General features: G+C 44.8%; 1 protein-coding gene across 4 annotated transcripts in view; it reads right to left on the reverse strand.

The window, feature by feature from the left end:
* LOC147019630 (sodium/potassium/calcium exchanger 3-like) overlaps window positions 1–17,282 on the reverse strand; it is a 262,889-nt gene extending 245,607 nt beyond the window's left edge. For 2 of the 4 annotated variants that reach the window (XR_015061467.1, XM_085894181.1), the window contains exon 1: window positions 1,359–1,812. Coding sequence is in view for 3 of the 4 variants with exons in the window: in XM_085894181.1 (XP_085750307.1) it covers window positions 1,359–1,509 (151 nt within the window). In the remaining variant the exon portion in view is untranslated. Of the gene's footprint in view, window positions 1–1,358; window positions 1,815–17,123 lie in introns of those variants that run through there. The other 2 variants (XM_085894183.1, XM_085894182.1) reach the window with 2 other exon arrangements.
* Window positions 17,283–19,817: the final 2,535 nt, after the last annotated feature.

Genomic DNA, 19,817 nt, shown 5'->3' on the forward strand with positions numbered 1-19,817 from the left:
CGGCTCTGGACACGGGATCCGACAGGTCTCTGGAAAGAGGGACTATCGTGGTCGTTTTGACACGACTCACCGGATTCGAACAGGGCAACCGGGACGATCTGTTGACTGTAATAAAATATAATCATTCATTTTGTGTGCAGCCAGTGAGTGCTGGTTTGCCTCGTTGCTGGGAGTGCAGCTGTGCCACTGATGCAATGCCTGCTGTCAATCAGGGCAGAAATTTGGAATTTGTTGAGGATGCTGGCGATAGCTCGCCGACTCTTCATGGAGGGACACCATGTGATATTTAACACCCACCAACTATAATGACGGCAGACATTTATTCCAGGTTTCACGTTCATCCAAAGGACGGCACACACAAACAGTTTACAGACGTCACGAGGCGACGCTTGATAAGAGATCACGTGACCACCTTCAGTCCACGACACGTCCACACCACCAGGAGATGGATCAATGAAGGGGCGGATCATTTGAAAAGTCCATTTCTGCAATTGATGACATTTTAAAACATAAAGACGAGTTGAGAATGTGGAAGAAAAAGAGGGAACGAATTCAATAAATGTTTTTTTTTGTGTGTCATTCTTATTCTGATCGAAAGTAAGCGTCTGTCGCCCCCAATCTCCATGATTTTGAGCGAGGTGATTGTACACGTCAGTAGATATTAACAATCGTCCGTCCTTGAAGGTTGCAAGGTTATATGTTTCCTCGTAATCGCATCGACACGACACGGAGACGCATCCCGCGATCCCGCCACGTGCGCCGAGCGTTTTTCCCGCCACATTTGCTTTTTCGTTTTTATTCAGCGGCGGCGGCCGCTTGTTCCCGCCGAGATGGCATGTCAGTGCGTCGGTGATCCTGTCCGCACAGTTTTGGACTCAGGTATTTGAAGGGGCGGTGGGGGGCACGAGGTTGGGTGAGGGTGTTCGAGGAGCCGAAAAGGAGCTGCCGCTTTTTTGACGTGCGTCACTGACAGGATCCGCGGTGTCCGTGAGCTCGGTGAGCTTGCGCTCCTCACGTCGCACGTCGCATCGCAACTTTAATCCGGCCGTCAGAGCGTTCTTCGCACTTCGTACGTTCGCTAAGTGCACGGCACAGCACGGAACCTGCAAGGACCGCGCGTTCCCTCATCGTGGCGTCGCCTTCACCGCGCTGCACCGTCTCACTTTCCTCAGTGACCGTCTGTGGACGACGAGCCGGCAGGAGGAGAGTTGGTTTTTTTGAACCGTGCACGTGTGTACGTCTCGAGCTGCTGACGCGGGTAACAGCGAGCGCTGCGATCGTTTGAACGGGTTCCTCGGACACGCGTGAAACGTTGTGACAACACACTGGGTGCACCCTCCCGCCCGACGCGCTCGTACCGGTCGCGTCCAACATGCGAGCGCTGCAAGCGGCCAACAGCAAGGCGGCGCAGGCGGTGACCAGCTGCGCGCCCCTCGCCGCCCTGCGAGAGGCCCTCCGGCGATGCCCGAGCGCTGCGGTCGTCGCAGCCCGCCGGCTCGATCTTCCCATGCCCACGAACCGCACCGACGACGTCGCTTCACAAGAGCGTTCGCTGCGTCATCTTTCGCGTGCTGCCCGGTGTGTGACTGGCTCGCGACTTGCTCTCCCACGGGAGGAGAATGGAGGCTCGGGGACGCAAACGGGGGGAGGGTGGTAAATTGGGCGGCCGGGCGAGAAAGGTAGAGGGAAGGTGGAGTGGTGATCTGGTGTATCGTGTGTTGGTGTTTGTACACGGTGACGGGAGAGGGGAGGGGGAGAGGCGCGGGGTGTTTATTGGACGCACTCGTGAGTAAAGTGGGTGACCGGGTTATGAGGATGCGCTTGGTGTCACGGTGTGAGGACGTCACAGGACCGTGGGGTCTGAATCTCTCACCGTGTTCCCTGTAAGTACGAGACGACTGTTGAGGAACGACAACGTACATTGAACGGTTCTCCTGTGCAGATGGTGTTCTGCTTCTTCTTTTAATTGCGATATTTTCATTGACCTTTTCCATCAGGACCGATTGCAGACGTCACAAACGTTCCACAACATTACTCGCAACACGGAGTTGTGCAGCAGTGCGTCTTCGTGTGTGTGTGTGTGTGTGTGTGTGTGTGTGTGTGTGTGTGTGTGTGTGTGTGTGTGTGTGTGTGTGTGTGTGTGTGTGTGTTAAAATACGAGCTGACTGTTACCATCTCAGAATGAGAGTAGCTGGAGGTAGTACATACACGTGCTGGCTCTCACAAACACACGATTCCTGAAGAGCACTCAGCTTAATGCGTCAAAACCCCACTGGAGTGTGGTGGCACTCATCAGAGGAACCATCAAGCACTGCAAATGAATGATCTTAAATGATGATGATGATCCTGTTCCCCTCGTTGATCAATACCTACGCATGATTATCAGGGCATCTGTGAATGAATGCGTCAGTAACATGATCAGGGCTGGGATTTTAGCCCACTCCGTCCATTGCATGGTATTCTTACGGGTTTGCCAACCAAGTCACGAGTGGCCTCTCGGACCCGCTTCTCAACCTTTGATCCTGAAGCTGCGGAGTTTCCTCAGATAACTCGGTGGCACATGGGTTACTCAGCAATCATGGATTCCGTCTGAGATGATTAACTTCGGTAGAGCTCCTCTCATCCAATTCCCGCGTTACCTTCCTGGCAAGCCAATCCCACCAGATAGGGAACCGTGCTCTCGACGCCCCACTCCTGTTTAAATCCAGTACTGCCGAGCGGAACCGCAAATGGGACGTAAGCTACTCTGACTGTAACAAATCAGCGAGGAAAAACCTCCGATCCACTATTTAAACAAGAGTGTCTAACCAATGAATTGATACTCGGGCAGGTTGGACATGAATGGTCTTGTTAAACAAATAGCGTGCATTTACAAGCAATGCAGTGTCACCCAAGAAAGACTTACCCTTAAACACGTCAACTCCTTAGACAATCGTCTTATCATGGAAACTACAGACATAGGCACCTCATTCACTCAGGGAAGTTCGATAAGTAAGAGTGATAGACTGAGAAGTAAATAATGTGGAGGTCATTGGCGACCCCTCACTCACCCGGCGCAAGCCTGCAGGCTTCGTGGCTTCACGTGGTCCCAACGTGAAAAGGGGGAGAAGAGAGGGTGATGGTGCAACGAATGCGCCATGTGCAGAGAAATGCGGTGAATGCTTTGTAATGTGTCGAAGAAATTGTGAATGCATATCAGTACCCCTGCTCTGAACGAGTCGAGGGAAAATCGTTAATGGTCTCTGTGCATTCCAAATGAATGATTAGAATTAGGGAAAGGAAGAGAAAGATCGTGTAAATCAGTGTGTATTCCCCGGCACGACCAGAGAAAGAACTCCGCAGCTCGTTCACATTTGCTCCATGGCTGGCTTGCGTTCGCTCCGCAGCAGAGCCCATCTGCGCAACGGCTCACGTTTGCCCAGCTCTTTCCTGGAGGACTCCTGACTCTCTTTGCTCCCGGGGCGTACATGACTCCGAATTCTGGGTGACCAGGATTTACGAAGCCCTTGGCTGAGGCATGGTCAGCGTCCTGGCGCAGCTTGTTCCTCACGGCGCTGCCTTTGCATTGGAGCGTGGCTGTCGTCAGGTCACGCTCATTGATCGACCTCCCAGCTCGGGGACACCGTCCTGTCCTCTGATAACCGCACATATGCGGTCCTTCCTGCTCCACCGGGGGTGCTGCATGTTCTGGTGCTACTGGATAATTTGGCTTTGTATTGTGGTTTTGTAATGAAATACAGGTTTGTGTGTTGCAAAGTATGTATGGTTACGCTGAAAAGAGATGCGAAGAACGAGAAAGATTAAGAGGATGAGGTGGGGGGGGGGGAGAGATAAGAAGAGAGGGGATTTCGAGAGAAGTTACAAAGGGAATTCAAACCTCCTTCATAAGCACAACACATTTCCTTGTCCACCGATATGAGGGGAAATGTAATCTATCTAAACAAAATATTACTGACATATCTAAACCCCAGAGTTATTTTATATGCAGGTTGTAACTCCCTGGGGTCTTCCAAAACCGTAACAGTATTTTCCCTCACGCACACAAAGCCAAAAGCTGGCTTAAGCAATTGGTTCATTTTGTTTGTCTTTCTGTCTACAGACGTCAGTCTATGATCGAGGAGCTACTTGATTTCAATTGAATTTTACATTTTGAATACTGTACAGTAGAACAACAATCGGAACATGAACCTGCAGTTTTTTTTATACACATGGTCTCGGCTAGTGGAAGAGCTCGGACACACAAAAGATCAGGACACAACATAACAAAGGGGACAGCAGGAGAAAGGGGAAACACTAACAGCAAGGCGGAGGGAGTAGGTAAATGGAAACGGACAAACAAGGGATGGACAAGATTGATAAACAAGCAAAATTTTTGGTGGAGGCGGGGGTGGTTTATTGGGTGTAAAAAAGATCATGGCTTTGGATGGGGGATGACCTGAAATGGTGATGAAGAACTGTCTCGAAGACCCGGGGGAAAGAATGACATTGAAAAGAGCATGGAAGGTGGAAAAGAGAGGAATAAATGAGTGGAGGTGAGCAGTGATTCTGGATTTAGGCAGTTTCACTCGGAGGGGGTTGCTGGTGGATCGTGTGCATCCTTCAGACTAGTGGGTCCGTTGTTCCTTTGGACCAAATTTTAATTGGTCTTCGTGGCCTTGTAGCTAACATAAGTGCCTGCTGTACTGCTTGAGCATTAGCTTGCCTTTAACCAAACGCAGATGTACTTGGGCTAAGGCGGAGGAGGGGGTGGGGGATTTGATTTGTTAGGTTATTTTGAAAAACGTGAAATGAAAAATTAAAACACACATGACATGTCTGCAAAGACAAAACCACCACCAAAATGCAGCAACTGAATGAATATACGATGTCTGCCATGATCCAAAGTTCATACCCCGTCATTAAAATTGTATCAACCGTTTCTCTCTACATACTGTATTTTTCAAGGATACGGTGTTGCTCTTTATTTGGCGAATGAATAACTGCCTTGAAGAACCAGAAGGAAAAATGTGAGTTCTTTTCATCTTAATTTGGCTTTTAAAATTCATTTTACACGATCGAATCTCGTGGAAAGCAATGGAAACAATGAACTGACACTTTGGCACATGGGATAACAGTTTTACATAATAAGCAAGTGATTGAAGGAACAGGAAAAGAGTATCAGTGAGAGAAGAGGTGTGTGGGGTGGGGGAGTTGGACTAGGCAGAGCCAATGAGTCTAATATAGGTTGTGGGTCAGGATGAGGGATGAGACAGGGTGGTGTTGCATTGCTTGCTTGAAGCTCTGGAGGGAAAATTGGTATAGAACAGCCTCTTGGAAGGTGGTTTCACATATGGAAGAAGCGAGAAACATTCCTTGATGTAGCGAATTGATTCCACAAAATGGAGATGTGCATTATCTTTCCAGTTACAATGTATGAGAGGGAGTCAAAAAAAGTTTTCCCTTAGCAATAACATGAAACTCCCCTTCCCGCTATGCCCATCTCCTCCTCCTTGCTGGGAAAAATATATGATACTGGCTGGAAATTACAGATTAAAGGAATGACAACTACCAAGTACACAGGATCATCCCTTTCTGTCTGGGAGGGGGAGGGGAGCCTTTGACTATCCTTGGAAGTAAACATGTTGTTCGGCATATTGATTAGCTGCATATCTTCTTCTTCTTCTTCTTCTTCTTCTTTCGGCTGCTCCCGTTAGGGGTCGCCACAGCGGATCATCCGTATGATCCGCATAGTGATTTGGCACATGTTTTACGCCGGATGCCCTTCCTGACGCAACCCTGGTCGCCTCTTACAACACAAGGATATGGTACACCTATTTTAACCGGGGTATACACCGGCCCAGTATACTGGTACTCATTTCGCTGACCTCGGAAGGATGACAGGCTGAGTCAACCTCCTGGTGTATTTTAATTTTAGCAGCCAACGGGGCTTGAACTCAGGACCCAATGATCCCAAGCCGCCACACTAAGCCAACACCAGGCTTACACTAAACTAGAAAGCATCTCCAAATGCAAAGCCCATCCGTATCCGCTTTGTAATCAAAATAAACTTGACGAAAATGACAATTTAAAAAGTTGTATATTTTATTCATTTGTGTTCTCCATATTCCCATCATAGGGGTTTGTTGAATATTTGATGACAAAAGCTCAATTGGTAATAAAAAGTTATGGCCTGGACAGACACACTGTAAAGTTGAATGGTAAATAAATAAAGAGACACCGAAGATATATTTTTTTTAACGAGGTGTCTCATGCTTAATGCGCTGTGGCGGAGCTAATACGGGCTACTTCTCGGCACTATTACTTTGCTCTTTCACATTTTTGACCAAATTTTTTTTTATTTTCTCTGCCATTGAAGGTGAAGGAGGTTATGTTTTCACCCCTTTCTGTCTGTTTGTTAATTGCCGGAATCCTTCGGATTTCGGCAATTTTGTTGGTCGGTTGTGTGTGCCATTCTGTGTGTCTGTCTGTCTGTCTATTTGTGTGTTTGTTTACCCTGTAACAGCCACACCGTTTCAGCGATCATGACCAAACTGGGTACAGACGTCGGCCATGGTCCAACTTAGACACTTGTCGTTTTTGGTGAATCTAGGTCAAAGGTCAAGGTCACCGAAAAACCGAAAATCTTATTTTGGCAATAACGACCGCTAAAATGGTCGTATCGACTTCAAACCAAATCCTAAATATGCATCTTCCAATTCTGTATCCAACCATATGTCTAATTGGGGTGTCACACCAACACCCTTCTTAGCGGTCGGGGGTTGAATGTCAGGGGGATCAGGTAAAAAATTTCAAATTGCGATAAAAACGCCATTTCAAGTCCGATTGACTTCCAAGTTATGATCATGACCAAACTAAGTGCTATAACTCATTAAACAGTAGCACTATCGACTTATAAGAACCAAATTGATTTCCAGGTTTTTGTTTTTTCAGAGATCATGGAGATATGACAAAGTTATTCTGGCAATTCCTTGCTCAACGAGCAATTTCATTTGTTTGTTTGTCTGTTTGTGTGCAGGATATCTCAAAAAGTTGAGGACGGATTTGGATAAAATTTGGTGGACATGTTGGGTGTGTGACAAGGACAAACTGATTAGATTTTGGTGAAGATCTGTATCTGGCTACCAATGTTTTTTAAGGATGATTCTTCACCATTGAGAGAAGGGGCCAAAAACGATATATAGCACGATATCTCAAAAAAGTTATGGACGGATTCGGATGAAACTTGCTGGACACGTTGGGTGTATGACGAGAAAGAATTGATTCGATTTTGGTGAAGATCCGAATCCGGATCCGGATCTGATAATTTTTTAAGTGATTCTTTATCATTGGGAGCCTGGTGTTGGCGCAGTGGTTAGGGCAGCGGCTTGGGATCCAAGAGGTTCTGAGTTCAAGCCCCGTTGGGCCACTGAATTAATACACCAGGGGGTTGACTCAGCCTGTCATCCTTCCGAGGTCGGCGAAATGAGTACCAGTATACTGGGCCGGTGTATACCCCGGTTAAAATAGGTGTACCTTATCCCTGTGTCGTAAGAGGCGACCAGGGTTGCGTCAGGAAGGGCATCCGGCGTAAAACATGTGCCAAATCACTATGCGGATCATAAGGATGATCCACTGTGGCGACCCCTAACGGGAGCAGCCGAAAGAAGAAGAAGAAGATTCTTTATCATTGAGAGATCAGGCGAAACTGAGATATAGCAGGATATGTCAAAAAGTTGTGGACGGATTTGGACGAAACTTGGTGGACAGATTGGGTGTGTGAGACAGACAAATTGATTCAATTTTGGTGATTTGAATCCAGATCCGGATACAAGAATTTTTTTAATTTCTCAAGTGATTCTTCATCATTGAGAGATTGGGCCAAAAACGATATATAGCATGATATCTCAAAAAGTTGTGGACGGATTCGGATGAAACTTGGTGGACAGGTTGTGTGTGTGTCCACGATAAATTGATTCGATTTTGGTGAAGATCTGCATCCGGATCTGGATACGAGAATTCTTAATTTTTTAAAAGTGATTCTTCAGCATTGAGAGATTGGGCTGAAAACAATATATAGCATATTTCAAAAACTTATCAGGCCCGATATGTTCTCGTGGATCAGGCATTGCATGGCGGAGGTATGTGCTCTACCGAGTGCCCTTCTAGTTTCACTCTGTTTCTCAGCCTCCTGCTGAGAGATTGCTGATGACCAAGCCATTAGCCTCCTCCACATTCATTTGTGCATGATGGGATGCACAATCTCATTCACACAAATAAACAGCACTACTTTGATACAGCACTGTGCACGAAACGTTTTCAGTTACAAGGTCGGAAGAAGTGCCAGACAATAAATAAGACAATACATGAAATCAACAGCACTCTGATCGAGGTATGCTCACCGTCGTGGGAAGAAAGGAGCTACTATCGTTTCAGGTGTTAAACCTTCATCAGAGCAGCAAATTGGACCACTAGAGTTTTCCCTGTTGGCCTCTAACCCTGTAAATTCCATTTCCTCCGTGAATGTCTACCATGGGATCTAAAATGATGGTGAGTTATCCAGTACGCTAGCCCTAGGCCGAATGTATTGATGTAACCTGGTATACAACGTCAAAAATATGAACAATTTCTTTCTTGTCTTTTTTTCCCCATAAAACTATAACAGCAGATTGCAATATACATTGGAACTGGTATTGCTTTCAGGAACATAATAATGAAGAAAACAATAAATCATTTCAGAGAATTCAGAAAAGCTTAATGTACCGAAATAAATGACTGTTTATACAAAATAGCCAACGTGTTTCTCGCACCCTGCTAGGATAATAATGGAGGCCTGTATTCTCGACAAAGCTTCGGGGTGTTCACGGAAAATTGAGAAACATTTAAAGATAAGAACCAATCCGACAGGACAGATCGCCTCTCTGTCGCAGCTCACATGAGAAGAAAAAAACCCAATACTGTACACATGTATAGGAATAAAAAAAAAACCTCAGCTGTTATTGTTATAGAGAAATGTTTGAGCTATTAAGAATTAAATGTTGACCCATTATTGAATGTATATCACCTGGGTGAACCACTAAAGGTTGATCCTTCTTTTGTGTGGCACTTCACAATCCACATTTAAATCAAGCAGTTCTGTCTTATCCTTTTGTCAGCCCTTTTTCCACAGCCTCTCTGAAGTCCTAAGTACAAAAAGGTGTGAACTTAAAGGCCTTGCACCCACAAACAAGGAAAATTAGATATCTGAGATCACAAAGCTATTGCCAAGGGTAAGCCTCTCTAGACCGGAGAGGCTTACCCTTAGCGATCCCCTGCGACTCACAATTGGCGATTGCTCGTGACTTACCCTTGGCTCATGATCCAATGAAGGCCATTTTTTTTTGCAGACCACCACATGACCTTGACCTTCAACATTTAGGGTTATAGTGTAAATTAAGAAAATATGTCCCCTTCTACAATCTATCCATAAAACTCAAGATCATGAAAAATTGGAGGAAAATTATTCAAGTTATGATCAAAAAGGTGTTTTGGTTAATTTGATCACAATCTGAAAAAAGTAGGTCAAGCATCTGAATCAAAGATCTGGTTCATAACTTCAGTGCAGGTATGCTATTAATAATGCAAGAACATTTCAGAAGGCCTAGTGGTCTTTGAGATTCCACATTGGCAAAATTGAGCGATTACAAAAAATGTGTTATTTTTTTTCTAACTGCCATTTAACCTTCATCTTTAACCCGGAGGGGTATGTAAATTAAATTTAAATGTGACTTGCTCTGGGCTATCTAGAGAGGGAAATTTTGTTCCAATCGGACAAATCTTAGTTGAGTGACGGAGACAAATGTAAAAATATCTATCAGTGGGTCATGACCAGAAAATTAGGTCAAGATCAATATATATCAACCCTACAAACATTTTATTCCCATTACAGAGGCAAAATTTCATTCCGAAAGCGCTCGGATATTGGCAGAAAAAGGGAGAAAAACCTAAATGGTGGTTTAATACTCCGAGGGGTGTAAGACCATAACCTCTAACCCAGAGGGTATCATTAAATTAAGCTTAAATGTGGCTTGTTCTAGGCTATCTAATGAGGGCAATTTCGTTCTGATCGGACAAACTTTAGTCGAGTTATGGTGAAAAAAATGTTTAAATGTCTATAATTAGGGCATATCATTAAAATTAGGTCAAGGTCAAAAATAGGCTAAACCCTGCATACATTTATTCACATTGCTGCAAAATTTCATTTCAAAAGTCCCAGCCGGCTCTGAGATACAGTTTGGAAATTGATACTACGTATTTGGAAATTGGGAGTGTTGAGAGTGCATGGAGAAAATAAGTGTTTTTTTAAATAAATGGTGGTTTAGTACTTACTCCTCGAGATCCAATAAACTGTAGTACCATTACAAATTGGGGGCGCCAATTGTAGAAACAATCCCGACAACATCAATAAGCCTTCCCCTGTACGATGGGAGTACAGGGGGGAGGCTTAATAAAATAATCTAATCATCCTCAGCCTTCAAGAAGAAACATGCCACACGGAGGTGTCTTCATGCCGTGAGCTATATCATGTGTGGATACAAATAGAATAGGGTGTGTGTGTGTGTGTATATGTATGCATGCAAAGTGTCACGTGTGTATGCATGGATGCGTGCATGTGTGTACATAGAAAGGACATGTTTTGTGCGCAAGAGTGAGAGGAGTGGGATAGAAAACCCAACTTGTTAAAAACAGTTGTGGAAGGTCGTACCATAAACCAAAGAAGTCCATCCGAAGATAAGAGAGATGTGTACCTTCCACAGTGTTGTTGAAATTGTTATTCTTATTTTAAGCAGACATCGAAGCTCATGGAAAAGTTGATCGTAAAATTAATCATTTCACTAATAATGGGTTGGTAGGGAGTGATTGTATGGGCGATGGACAAGGTGAGATCAGAGATCAGGAACCATGCTCTAGTCAGAGCATTGGTGCTGCTGATGCTGTTTCTTTGGCTCTAATGATGATTCTGATCAGATCGCCACTCTGCCACAGGAAGTCAGGGTAGGAATTTAGAATCTGCCCGTGGTGTCGGCGATACTCGCCTACTCTTAACAAAGAACACAGATGGATCTTTATCTTTAATGTCCAGCAACTAATCTGAGGGGCGGGATGCCCAGCTAGTTTAATGTCCATTCGCAAGGTTAACACAAGTTTTTTTTTTTTAATCTGTAACAGGTCCCGGTAACAAGAAATGATAGTGAACTTACTCTTAAAAGGAATGAAGAGAAAAACGATGAGTCAGGCACAAGGATTTGATTCAATACAATCAGAGAAAAGGGGATAAATAAATGGAGGTGAGAATACAATTTGGATTACGGAGGTCAACCGGAATTTAGTTCAATGATTTGACATGAATGAGTTGTTGAGGATGAAAGGACAAGGGGTACAAGACCAGATGAGAATTGGTGAAAGATAAAGAGTCCTGACTTGTCGTTAATGGTGAGAAAGGGGCACGACCACTTTCTCGACCTCATCATGAGCAGTGCAGTGAATCTGGCTTTACACCATTTCCTGATCCATCATGACGCTGTCAAGTCGAAAATGCAACAAGGAACTAATTGATACTCTCGGTCATCCGCCTTTTGGGTGGTATGAAGAATAGATCGTTGTTATATAAAAGCTAAATCTTGAAATATCAAGTACACACACCAAGTTACCGAGATGATTGCCATGGCAATAAAATTCAGCCAATCACCAACTTGATCTAATCAGGTTGAGATAATGTCATAAGGAATAGATATCTGCAATATGAAAGCTAAATGTTCAACAATTTTTGCAATATTGCATACAGGTCAAGTTTCCAAGATGGTTGCTATGGCAACACAATTCGGCCAATCATAAGCAACATAAGGCCAAATAAAAAAATAAAAACTTGTTTATCATCTGGATTTTTTTTTTTTTTAAAGGAAGGAGGAGGCCCTTTTTATTTGTTACTTGCAAATACAACCCATCGCTTTGCTGACGTGGATGTCAATGAGGGGAGAAAGAGGAGAGAGGGAGGGGAAAGAAAGGGAGGGGGAGAGAGAGGGAGGGGAGAGAGAGAGAGGGAGGGGAGAGAGGGAGGGGAGAGAGAGAGAGGGAGGAGAGAGAGGAAGTCGGGAGGGAGAGAGATGAGGCAGTCAGTGGGGAGAGAGGAGGAAGGGAGGGGAGAGAGGAGGAAGGGAGGGGGAGAGAGGAGGTAGGGAGAGTGGAGAGAGGAGGCAGGGAGGGGGAAGAGGAGGCAGGGAGGGGGAAGAGGAGGCAGGGAGGGGGAAAGAGGAGGTGGGGGGAGCGAGAGGAGGCAGGGAGGAGAGAGAGAGGAGGCAGGGAGGGGGGGAGAGAGGAGGCAGGACGGGAAGAGTGGATGGAAGGAGGGAGGGGAGAGGATGGAGGGAAGGTAGAAGAGAAGTGAGGATGGAGGGGAGGGGAGAGGATGAAGGGAAGGAAGGGGAGAGGATGGGATGGAGGGAGAGGTGAGGAGGGGACAGAGGGAGAGGACAGGATGAAGGGAGGAGGGAGTGGAAGCTAGGAAGGGGGGGGAGGTGGGGAGAGCGATGCCTCACCAAACGTTGCTATACACTGTGTACACTGTGGGAGATAGGGGTGTGAGGAGGGGTTGAGAGAGAGAAGGGGGGAGGGGGGAGGGGGGAAAAAGAGAGAAAGATGAGGGGTGGAGTTGGCGTTGGCAAAGAGAATGATACATGATGCTTAAAGACCGAACACAAAAAAAATCATGTCAGAACAGCTGTACGTACAACAACACAACAGAGTTGATCATGTCATCTGCTGGCACATCTGCAAAAACTTTGATATCTCAGTTCCAGAATATTCGTGGGAACATTACCCAAAAGCAAACACTGAAAACATGGAAGTGCCGCTCATGTACGACCTATTGATCCCATCGAGTGTTAACATCGAAAACAAAGCATTACAACCAGATATCATAGGTACAAAAAAACTAGAATAAGGCATTGCTAATTGAGGCATTAATACCAGTGGTTTTGGACTAAATGAAGCAGAAATCAAGAAAATGACCACATACGAAGAACTCAAGAATGAAGTGAAAAGATCCTGGAAGTTGAAGAATGCCAAAGTTGTACCAGTGAGAGTTGGAGCTACGGGAATGATGACAAAGAACCTCACAGAGATATTAAAAACCATCCCTGTGAATATTATTACAAACAAACTACAGTTGGAAGCTGTCCGGGGCTCAACAACGATCTTGAAGAGAGTTCTCGGCACAAAACTTTGAGAACAGAAAACTTCACAGCTTGGTCCATGAATCATGACCCCTTACCGAAATGATGGTGGATACTTTGAGCCCACCTTGGGAGGACTCCATTTCACATTCTGAAACCCGCATATGTAGAAACCAATCAAGGACACACACACACACACACATGGGGGTGGATACTTTGACACTTGGCATTAAATCTACTTTAGTCCAGATGTTCATAGTGATGCTATAGATTACTGAAAGGGACAAAAAAGCGACTGATGATATTGCATCAAGATAAGTGAAATGAAAAATATAAATAACCAATCAGTAGCTTTTCAAACGCAACGCCGCGGGAAGCGGCCACTGTAAATGGGAGAAAGACTAACACATGGACATATACCATGGTTCACAATATACTGTATAATGGGAAGTGGGAGGGAGGGGAGCAGAAATAAAGGGGGGTAGGGGAATTTGAGAGAACCCCATGAAAATGGAAAGAAAATTTAGAGACAAGTGGGACAGAATGATTTCATAAGGAAGGAAAAGGCAGGGCAGGGGGGGGGGGGAGGTGAGGACTAAAAATTCTGGCAGTTCCATGAACATAACATGTACATTTCCCCTAACAATAAACCACATTCGTTGCATTTTGTACTTCAAATGTATACATGTAAGACAGTAACTTCCATTGGTGTCTCAGAAGTTTATGATATCAGACCTCTTGCTCCATAAACACCGACTCAGCAATGAGAACAATAGTTAACAGGTGCATCTAAGTATCTGCAAGCCATATCCATCCATTGGGACAATACTCTGTGCAGAGCGTTGGTGCTGCCTAAGCAGTCTCCTTGGATATTGGGCACAATCCTGGACAGGTCACCACTTCAACACAGGATACCAGCAAGCTGGCACTCATTTTGCTCACCTCAGAAGGATGACAGGTAGTCAACCCTACTTGGTATTAATTCAACAGACGAGCAGGATTTGAACTCAGGATCCTCAGATCCCAAGCCCACCACCCGAACCATTAAGCCAACACCAGGCATACACAAGCCATATGCAAGGCAATCATCCAACAAAATAGCGAGTTATTTATTTCACAAAGATGGCTCTTCTTCGTGATCGGCAATGAGCAATACTGCCAATGAAATATAATTTTAGTTTTCAGTCTTCTTTTTTTTTTACCACCCTCCCCCCAATCCCTCCCCATGAGTAATTTTGAAAGTGCAAGAAACCAACCACAAGCTTCTGGTGTATTTGCTTCATAATAGAAATATAATGTCTAATCCTGTGTGGGACTTGCTCTCATTACAACACAGAGCAAAATCACGTTTCAAACAGCCTTTGTCATACTGGTCGACACATGGACAGATCAGAGATGTGAATTCCAAGACGGTTGAACCTGTATGCAAGATGGGATGGCCATTTTGTTTTTCCCCATGCCATCCATCCATATGGAGTACTGCATACTTCCACGATAAGCAGGAAGAAAATCCAAAGACCTTGAGTGAGAGGTTCGAGGGGCAAAAATTCCCATCATTTCACGTTTCTCGTTACCGATTAAATGTGGACAGTGTTTGGGTAGATAATCTACAGCAGTGAACAGATAATAAATCTCATATCATCTCAATGACCATCTGCTAACTGATGCAATTGACCTCTGTCGGACGTAATATTTCAGCAAAATCTCCCCAGACAATGAAATACTTTCATTGGCATGGATTTTGTAGTTTTAGTGCTCTTCTTTTGGATTATTTCATTCAACCAGGGAAATTAATTTGGGAAATGAATGGGAAGGAGAAGCGAAGGGATGGCAATGAAGGAAAAGAGTCGGAGGTGGCAGCGAAGTCGTTAAATATTCCAAGCAGCTTTTGAAATGAGAATTGTTATACATTACTTGAGTTGAGAGATTGATTAATGGCGGTTATATAATGTGCTTGGACATCACAAGCATATTTTTACATTAAATATGTACTATTAACAATAAGTAATTCTGACACCCATCATGAAATCCAATATTACAGTGCTGTATATCTCAATGCAGTTTTCATTGGATATGCAGCTTCAATAACAAAAGACCTTTGAATCAACAAATATGAGTGAAATTGAATTAAAATGAGTGAGGGTGCATTCTTAAGTTTACACTCATGGCAAGAACTGTTATATAGAAACAAATCAGTCGATGCAGAAAATTAAATATTTTTTTTCTATTGTGCCGCATTAGAAAAGCAAACAACTTTGAGTCATGCGTACCGTTAACAAGTATATTCAGAGGTTTTAGACAATAGAGGATAATGGACTTGTGCCTCGAGCTTGACTAGTTCATCTGTGCCAATTCACACTGGTCTTGTACTGTCCCCAGTTTTTATAACTCATTCACTTTAAGCAGTCTCTGTCTCTGTCTCTGTCTCTGTCTCTGTCTCTGTCTCTGTCTCTGTCTCTGTCTCTGTCTCTGTCTCTGTCTCTGTCTCTGTCTCTGTCTCTGTCTCTGTCTCTGTCTCTGTCTGTCTCTGTCTCTGTCTGTCTCTGTCTGTCTCTGTCTGTCTCTGTCTGTCTCTGTCTGGCTCTGTCTGTCTCTGTCTGTCTCTGTCTGTCTCTCTGTCTCTCTCTCTCTCTCTCTCTCTCTCTCTCTCTCTCTCTCTCTCTCTCTCTCTCTCTCTCTCTCTCTCTCTCTCTCTCTCTCTCTCTCTCTCTCTCTCTCTCTCTCTCTCTCTCTCTCTCTCTCTCTCTCTCTCTCTCTCTCTCTCTCTCTCTCTCTCTCTCTCTCTCTCTCTCTCTCTCTCTCTCTCTCTCTCTCTCTCTCTCTCTGTGTCTCTTCCCCCTCTCCCTCACCTTTTCTTCTTCTTTCCAGGCCCCTCACTGGTTAACCACCTATGGTGGCCAATTATCCAGATAACGCAGAAACATGTTGTCCCCAGTCACTTGCCGAGTTCACAGAGCACCTCATGGCGGTGGCTGCATACGCTTGACAGCAGGCGTCGTCAAGGCAGGAATTTGCAATTTGCCCGGGGTGGTAGCAATAACTCACCTACTCTTCATCGAAAGACAACGTGGAACCTGTATCGTCCAATAGATAATGTTTGCAGAGGTGCCCACAGCTTTATGGCCAACCAAAGGATGGCACACTCATTATGACAATGCCCTGCTTGTGAATCACCATTTGGGTCGAGACTAAAACTCAGGCAACACAACTAAGATGAGTTTTCTGCTCCTAAGCTATCCTGCAAGTGCTGGATCAAGAACTTGTTGTTCGAGTTAAGCGTGACATCGATGGTGATGTCATTGCCATAATGCCATGCCTTTGATGAACCATCTCCATCATCATATGTTCAGTCATCTTTGTGCTGCATTTCATTTCTCCTCCATCTTGGGCGAACACAGAATCTTGTATGCCTCTCGTACATCTTTCCTCTTGTGTGTATACAATTCGTACGTATTTACGTATACCTGCATATTGAGAGGTACGTTTGAAACATTTGAGGTTTTTTTGGAGTATAGTGGAGGCTGAAAGATTCCTCCAGAACTCTCTGATCCTCCTCCCTCCCCTTCCCTTTTGCCCCCCCCCCCCATGATCCAGTGAACCTCGAAAGCCCAGTGTTATAGAAACAACAGTGGAAATAAAGATTTCATAAATAAACAGGTTACATAAATTCAGTATTAAAAACACATTGATAAAGAGAACTTGTATGTAAACATAAACTTAATAAGGCTTTCTCATTGCAAATCGAGGATTGGCACAATAGTTCAGGAGTAGTGTACATGTCATTGAGCGGTCCCATCTGTGTTCGATTCCTGAACCCGAAACATACTGTTACCCTGGCAACATCCAGGCCCTCAACCTTTGGACGGACATTATGCTGGGGACATATCTACAAGCATTGGTTGCTTGTTGACATTAAAGATCCCACAATGTACTTACCAAAATCAGGATAAATGCCTCGGCCAAATTCTGAAGTCGTACAACCAGTGGTGGCCTCCAAGGACTGACAACCAACCGGGATACGCTTAACACCATCTAGAACTGCCCTCGTTGCCATCGTCCCTCAGTATATTTAACCAGGCCAAAAATGGGACACACACACACACACACACACACACACACACACACACACACACACACACACACACACACACACACACACACACACACAGTAGATCACTAAAATTACTGCAAAGATAAAAATTGCAATATTATAATTACTATCTTGGTTTGCTGAAATCCGACTGACCCGGATTTACCCCTACTTTTGTCATTTCAAGGAAGTCCCTAGCCCTATCTCTATTTTTGGGTGCTCTATATATAGATAACATCATGCTCTGAGAAAGTTGTATGTGTTCCCAGTACAGTGTGGCTTATTGGGAATAATAAGATGCTAGTCGGCCCATTCACACACTTAAAGACAGTTTATTACATTAATATCATCTTAATTGTGCAGTGTGATTGCAGACATTGTTTTGGTCATTTTTTGCAATTCCACTGGATGTTGACCTCCCTCATCTCATTATCAGAAACACCCGATGTCTAAATAGATGTGTAATTGTAAATGGAGCGGAGACGGGCCAGTGTCGTAGATGTTATTGCAACAAGACCTCAATCCATTACAAAAGCTTACATCAACAATCTGTCATCGGCATGCTTGCTCTTGATGATGATATAAGTCTGCTGCCAATACATCAGGGAATCTAATGGTTTTGGTTTCCTCAGCCTGTTCTTAGTCCCAAGGACAAATGGGATCATAAGTAAAGGATTAAAAAAAAGTCCGATGTCCTTTTGCTATGCACCCTCATGTATTGGTCGCGAACCAGAAGAAATGTATGCTCAAGTTGTCAGAAAAACATGTAGGTCTATCATCCTCCAAAAGTGTGTGTGTGTGTCCTCCAAAACGATGAAACTTCGCGGCCCAAAACTTTGATTGCATACGAAGGGGACGCCAAGGGAGTGCATGAATGAAAACAGGGTATTTGGGTAAATTTAAATAACCCTTTTTGAAGGTGATGAACTCATCTCATCATGAAAAAACAGGCTTATGTTTGGTCAACCTGCTCTCCCTCACAGGGGTCTTTGTTTCGGGCGGCTCAAAAATGCCTTGCTTTGGAACCATGATGTCCTGTCACAGACTAATTAAAGTATATAATCAAAACCTGTCTCCGGATTTGAGGATAGGAGCATGTGGACTAATTAAGTGTCGAACTCTGGAGTCAGGTCAGGTAGGTCAGGTATGGGAGCATGTGCCAGAACAGCACGTCGCTGCGTCCACTTTCCGCCGGTACTCCAGGGGCCTCCGTCTGGCCATCCCCCAGGCAGATGCCAGGCCCATCCCCATCTCCTTGAGATGATGGTCAACCTGTTGCAACCATGAGGCACGTGGTAGACCCACTGGCCTCCTCCACTCATGAGACTCCCTCGCTGAGAGAATCTGGTGAGCAGGATCAGAGTCAGGAAAACGAGCCACATGTCCATACAGCCGCAACTGATGCTCACGGACTATGCAGGTAACAAATCTCATCCGAGTCTCTCTCAGCAACCGCTCGTTGGACACAAAATCCGACCAGCGATAGCCAAGGATTCTCCGAAGAGACCTGGTACCAAAGGAATTAAGTCTCCATCTCAGATCCTTGGTCAGAGTCCAAGTCTCGCACCCATAGAGCAAGACTGGAAGTACCAATAGAGCAAATTTTTATTTATGAAAATGTGAAAAATTTAAAGAAATTAACGATTCTTATAACTAAGCGTATTTACCGCAAGCAAGCAAGGCTGTGATCCCTTCTTCTCCATATTTACAATTTGCCAGAGCATTAAACTTAACTTTTTCTACACTGTTCGGAGAATTATATTGAGTGAAGAAATGGTTAAGGAATGTTCCGAAAGTGTAACTTCATTGAGTGCAACAAAAATAATTCACCAACAGGATAACCGCAAAGGCTTCCACGGCCGCGACTGGGTTCTCTGTAGGCAAATCTTCGGAGTTCATAAGACAAAATAAATACATAAAAGATCGAATTAAAAAACAATTAACATAATGGGAGGATTAAAATGAATAAAGCAATGGGACAAGTGAACTACAAGTTCAAGAGAGAATTCAAAAATATTGCAATAATATTTTAATTAATTTACTCTGAAAAATTCCCACTCAATTTTTGAGGAGTCGCTCTCCCTCCCTCCACTCTCACTCTTCCTCGCTCTCTCCCCCAACCTTGCTCTCCCCCCCCATTCCTTGCTCCCCTCCCCTGTCTCTCTCGCTCCCACCCCTCTCCTCGCATGCCCTCCCTCCCGGAGTGGATAGCGATGTGTGGTGAGGTGTCACTCTCCTCCCATTTCCTTGCTCTCCCCCTTCCTCGCTATCTCCCCTTCTTCACTCTCCCCCTTCTTCACTCTCCCCCCTTCTTCGCTCTCCCCCTTCCTCGCTCTCCCCCCTTCCTCACTCCTCCACCCTCCTCTCCTTCTATCATTCCCACCCCCTCCTCGAACCCCCACCCTCCCGGAGTATATAGCGACATGTGGTGAGGCGTCCCTTTCCCCGCCTTCATCTCTGTCTCTCTGTCCCTCTCTCTCTTTCCCCCTGCTGGTTGTTGGTGAGTTGTGCGTGGGTGTGACATCATGGCGGCTCTGTGA

Source organism: Eptatretus burgeri, chromosome 9 (genome assembly GCF_056783735.1).
Source record: "Eptatretus burgeri isolate ZD-2024b chromosome 9, Ebu_testis_v1, whole genome shotgun sequence".
NCBI classification, from domain to species: Eukaryota; Metazoa; Chordata; class Myxini; order Myxiniformes; family Myxinidae; genus Eptatretus; species Eptatretus burgeri.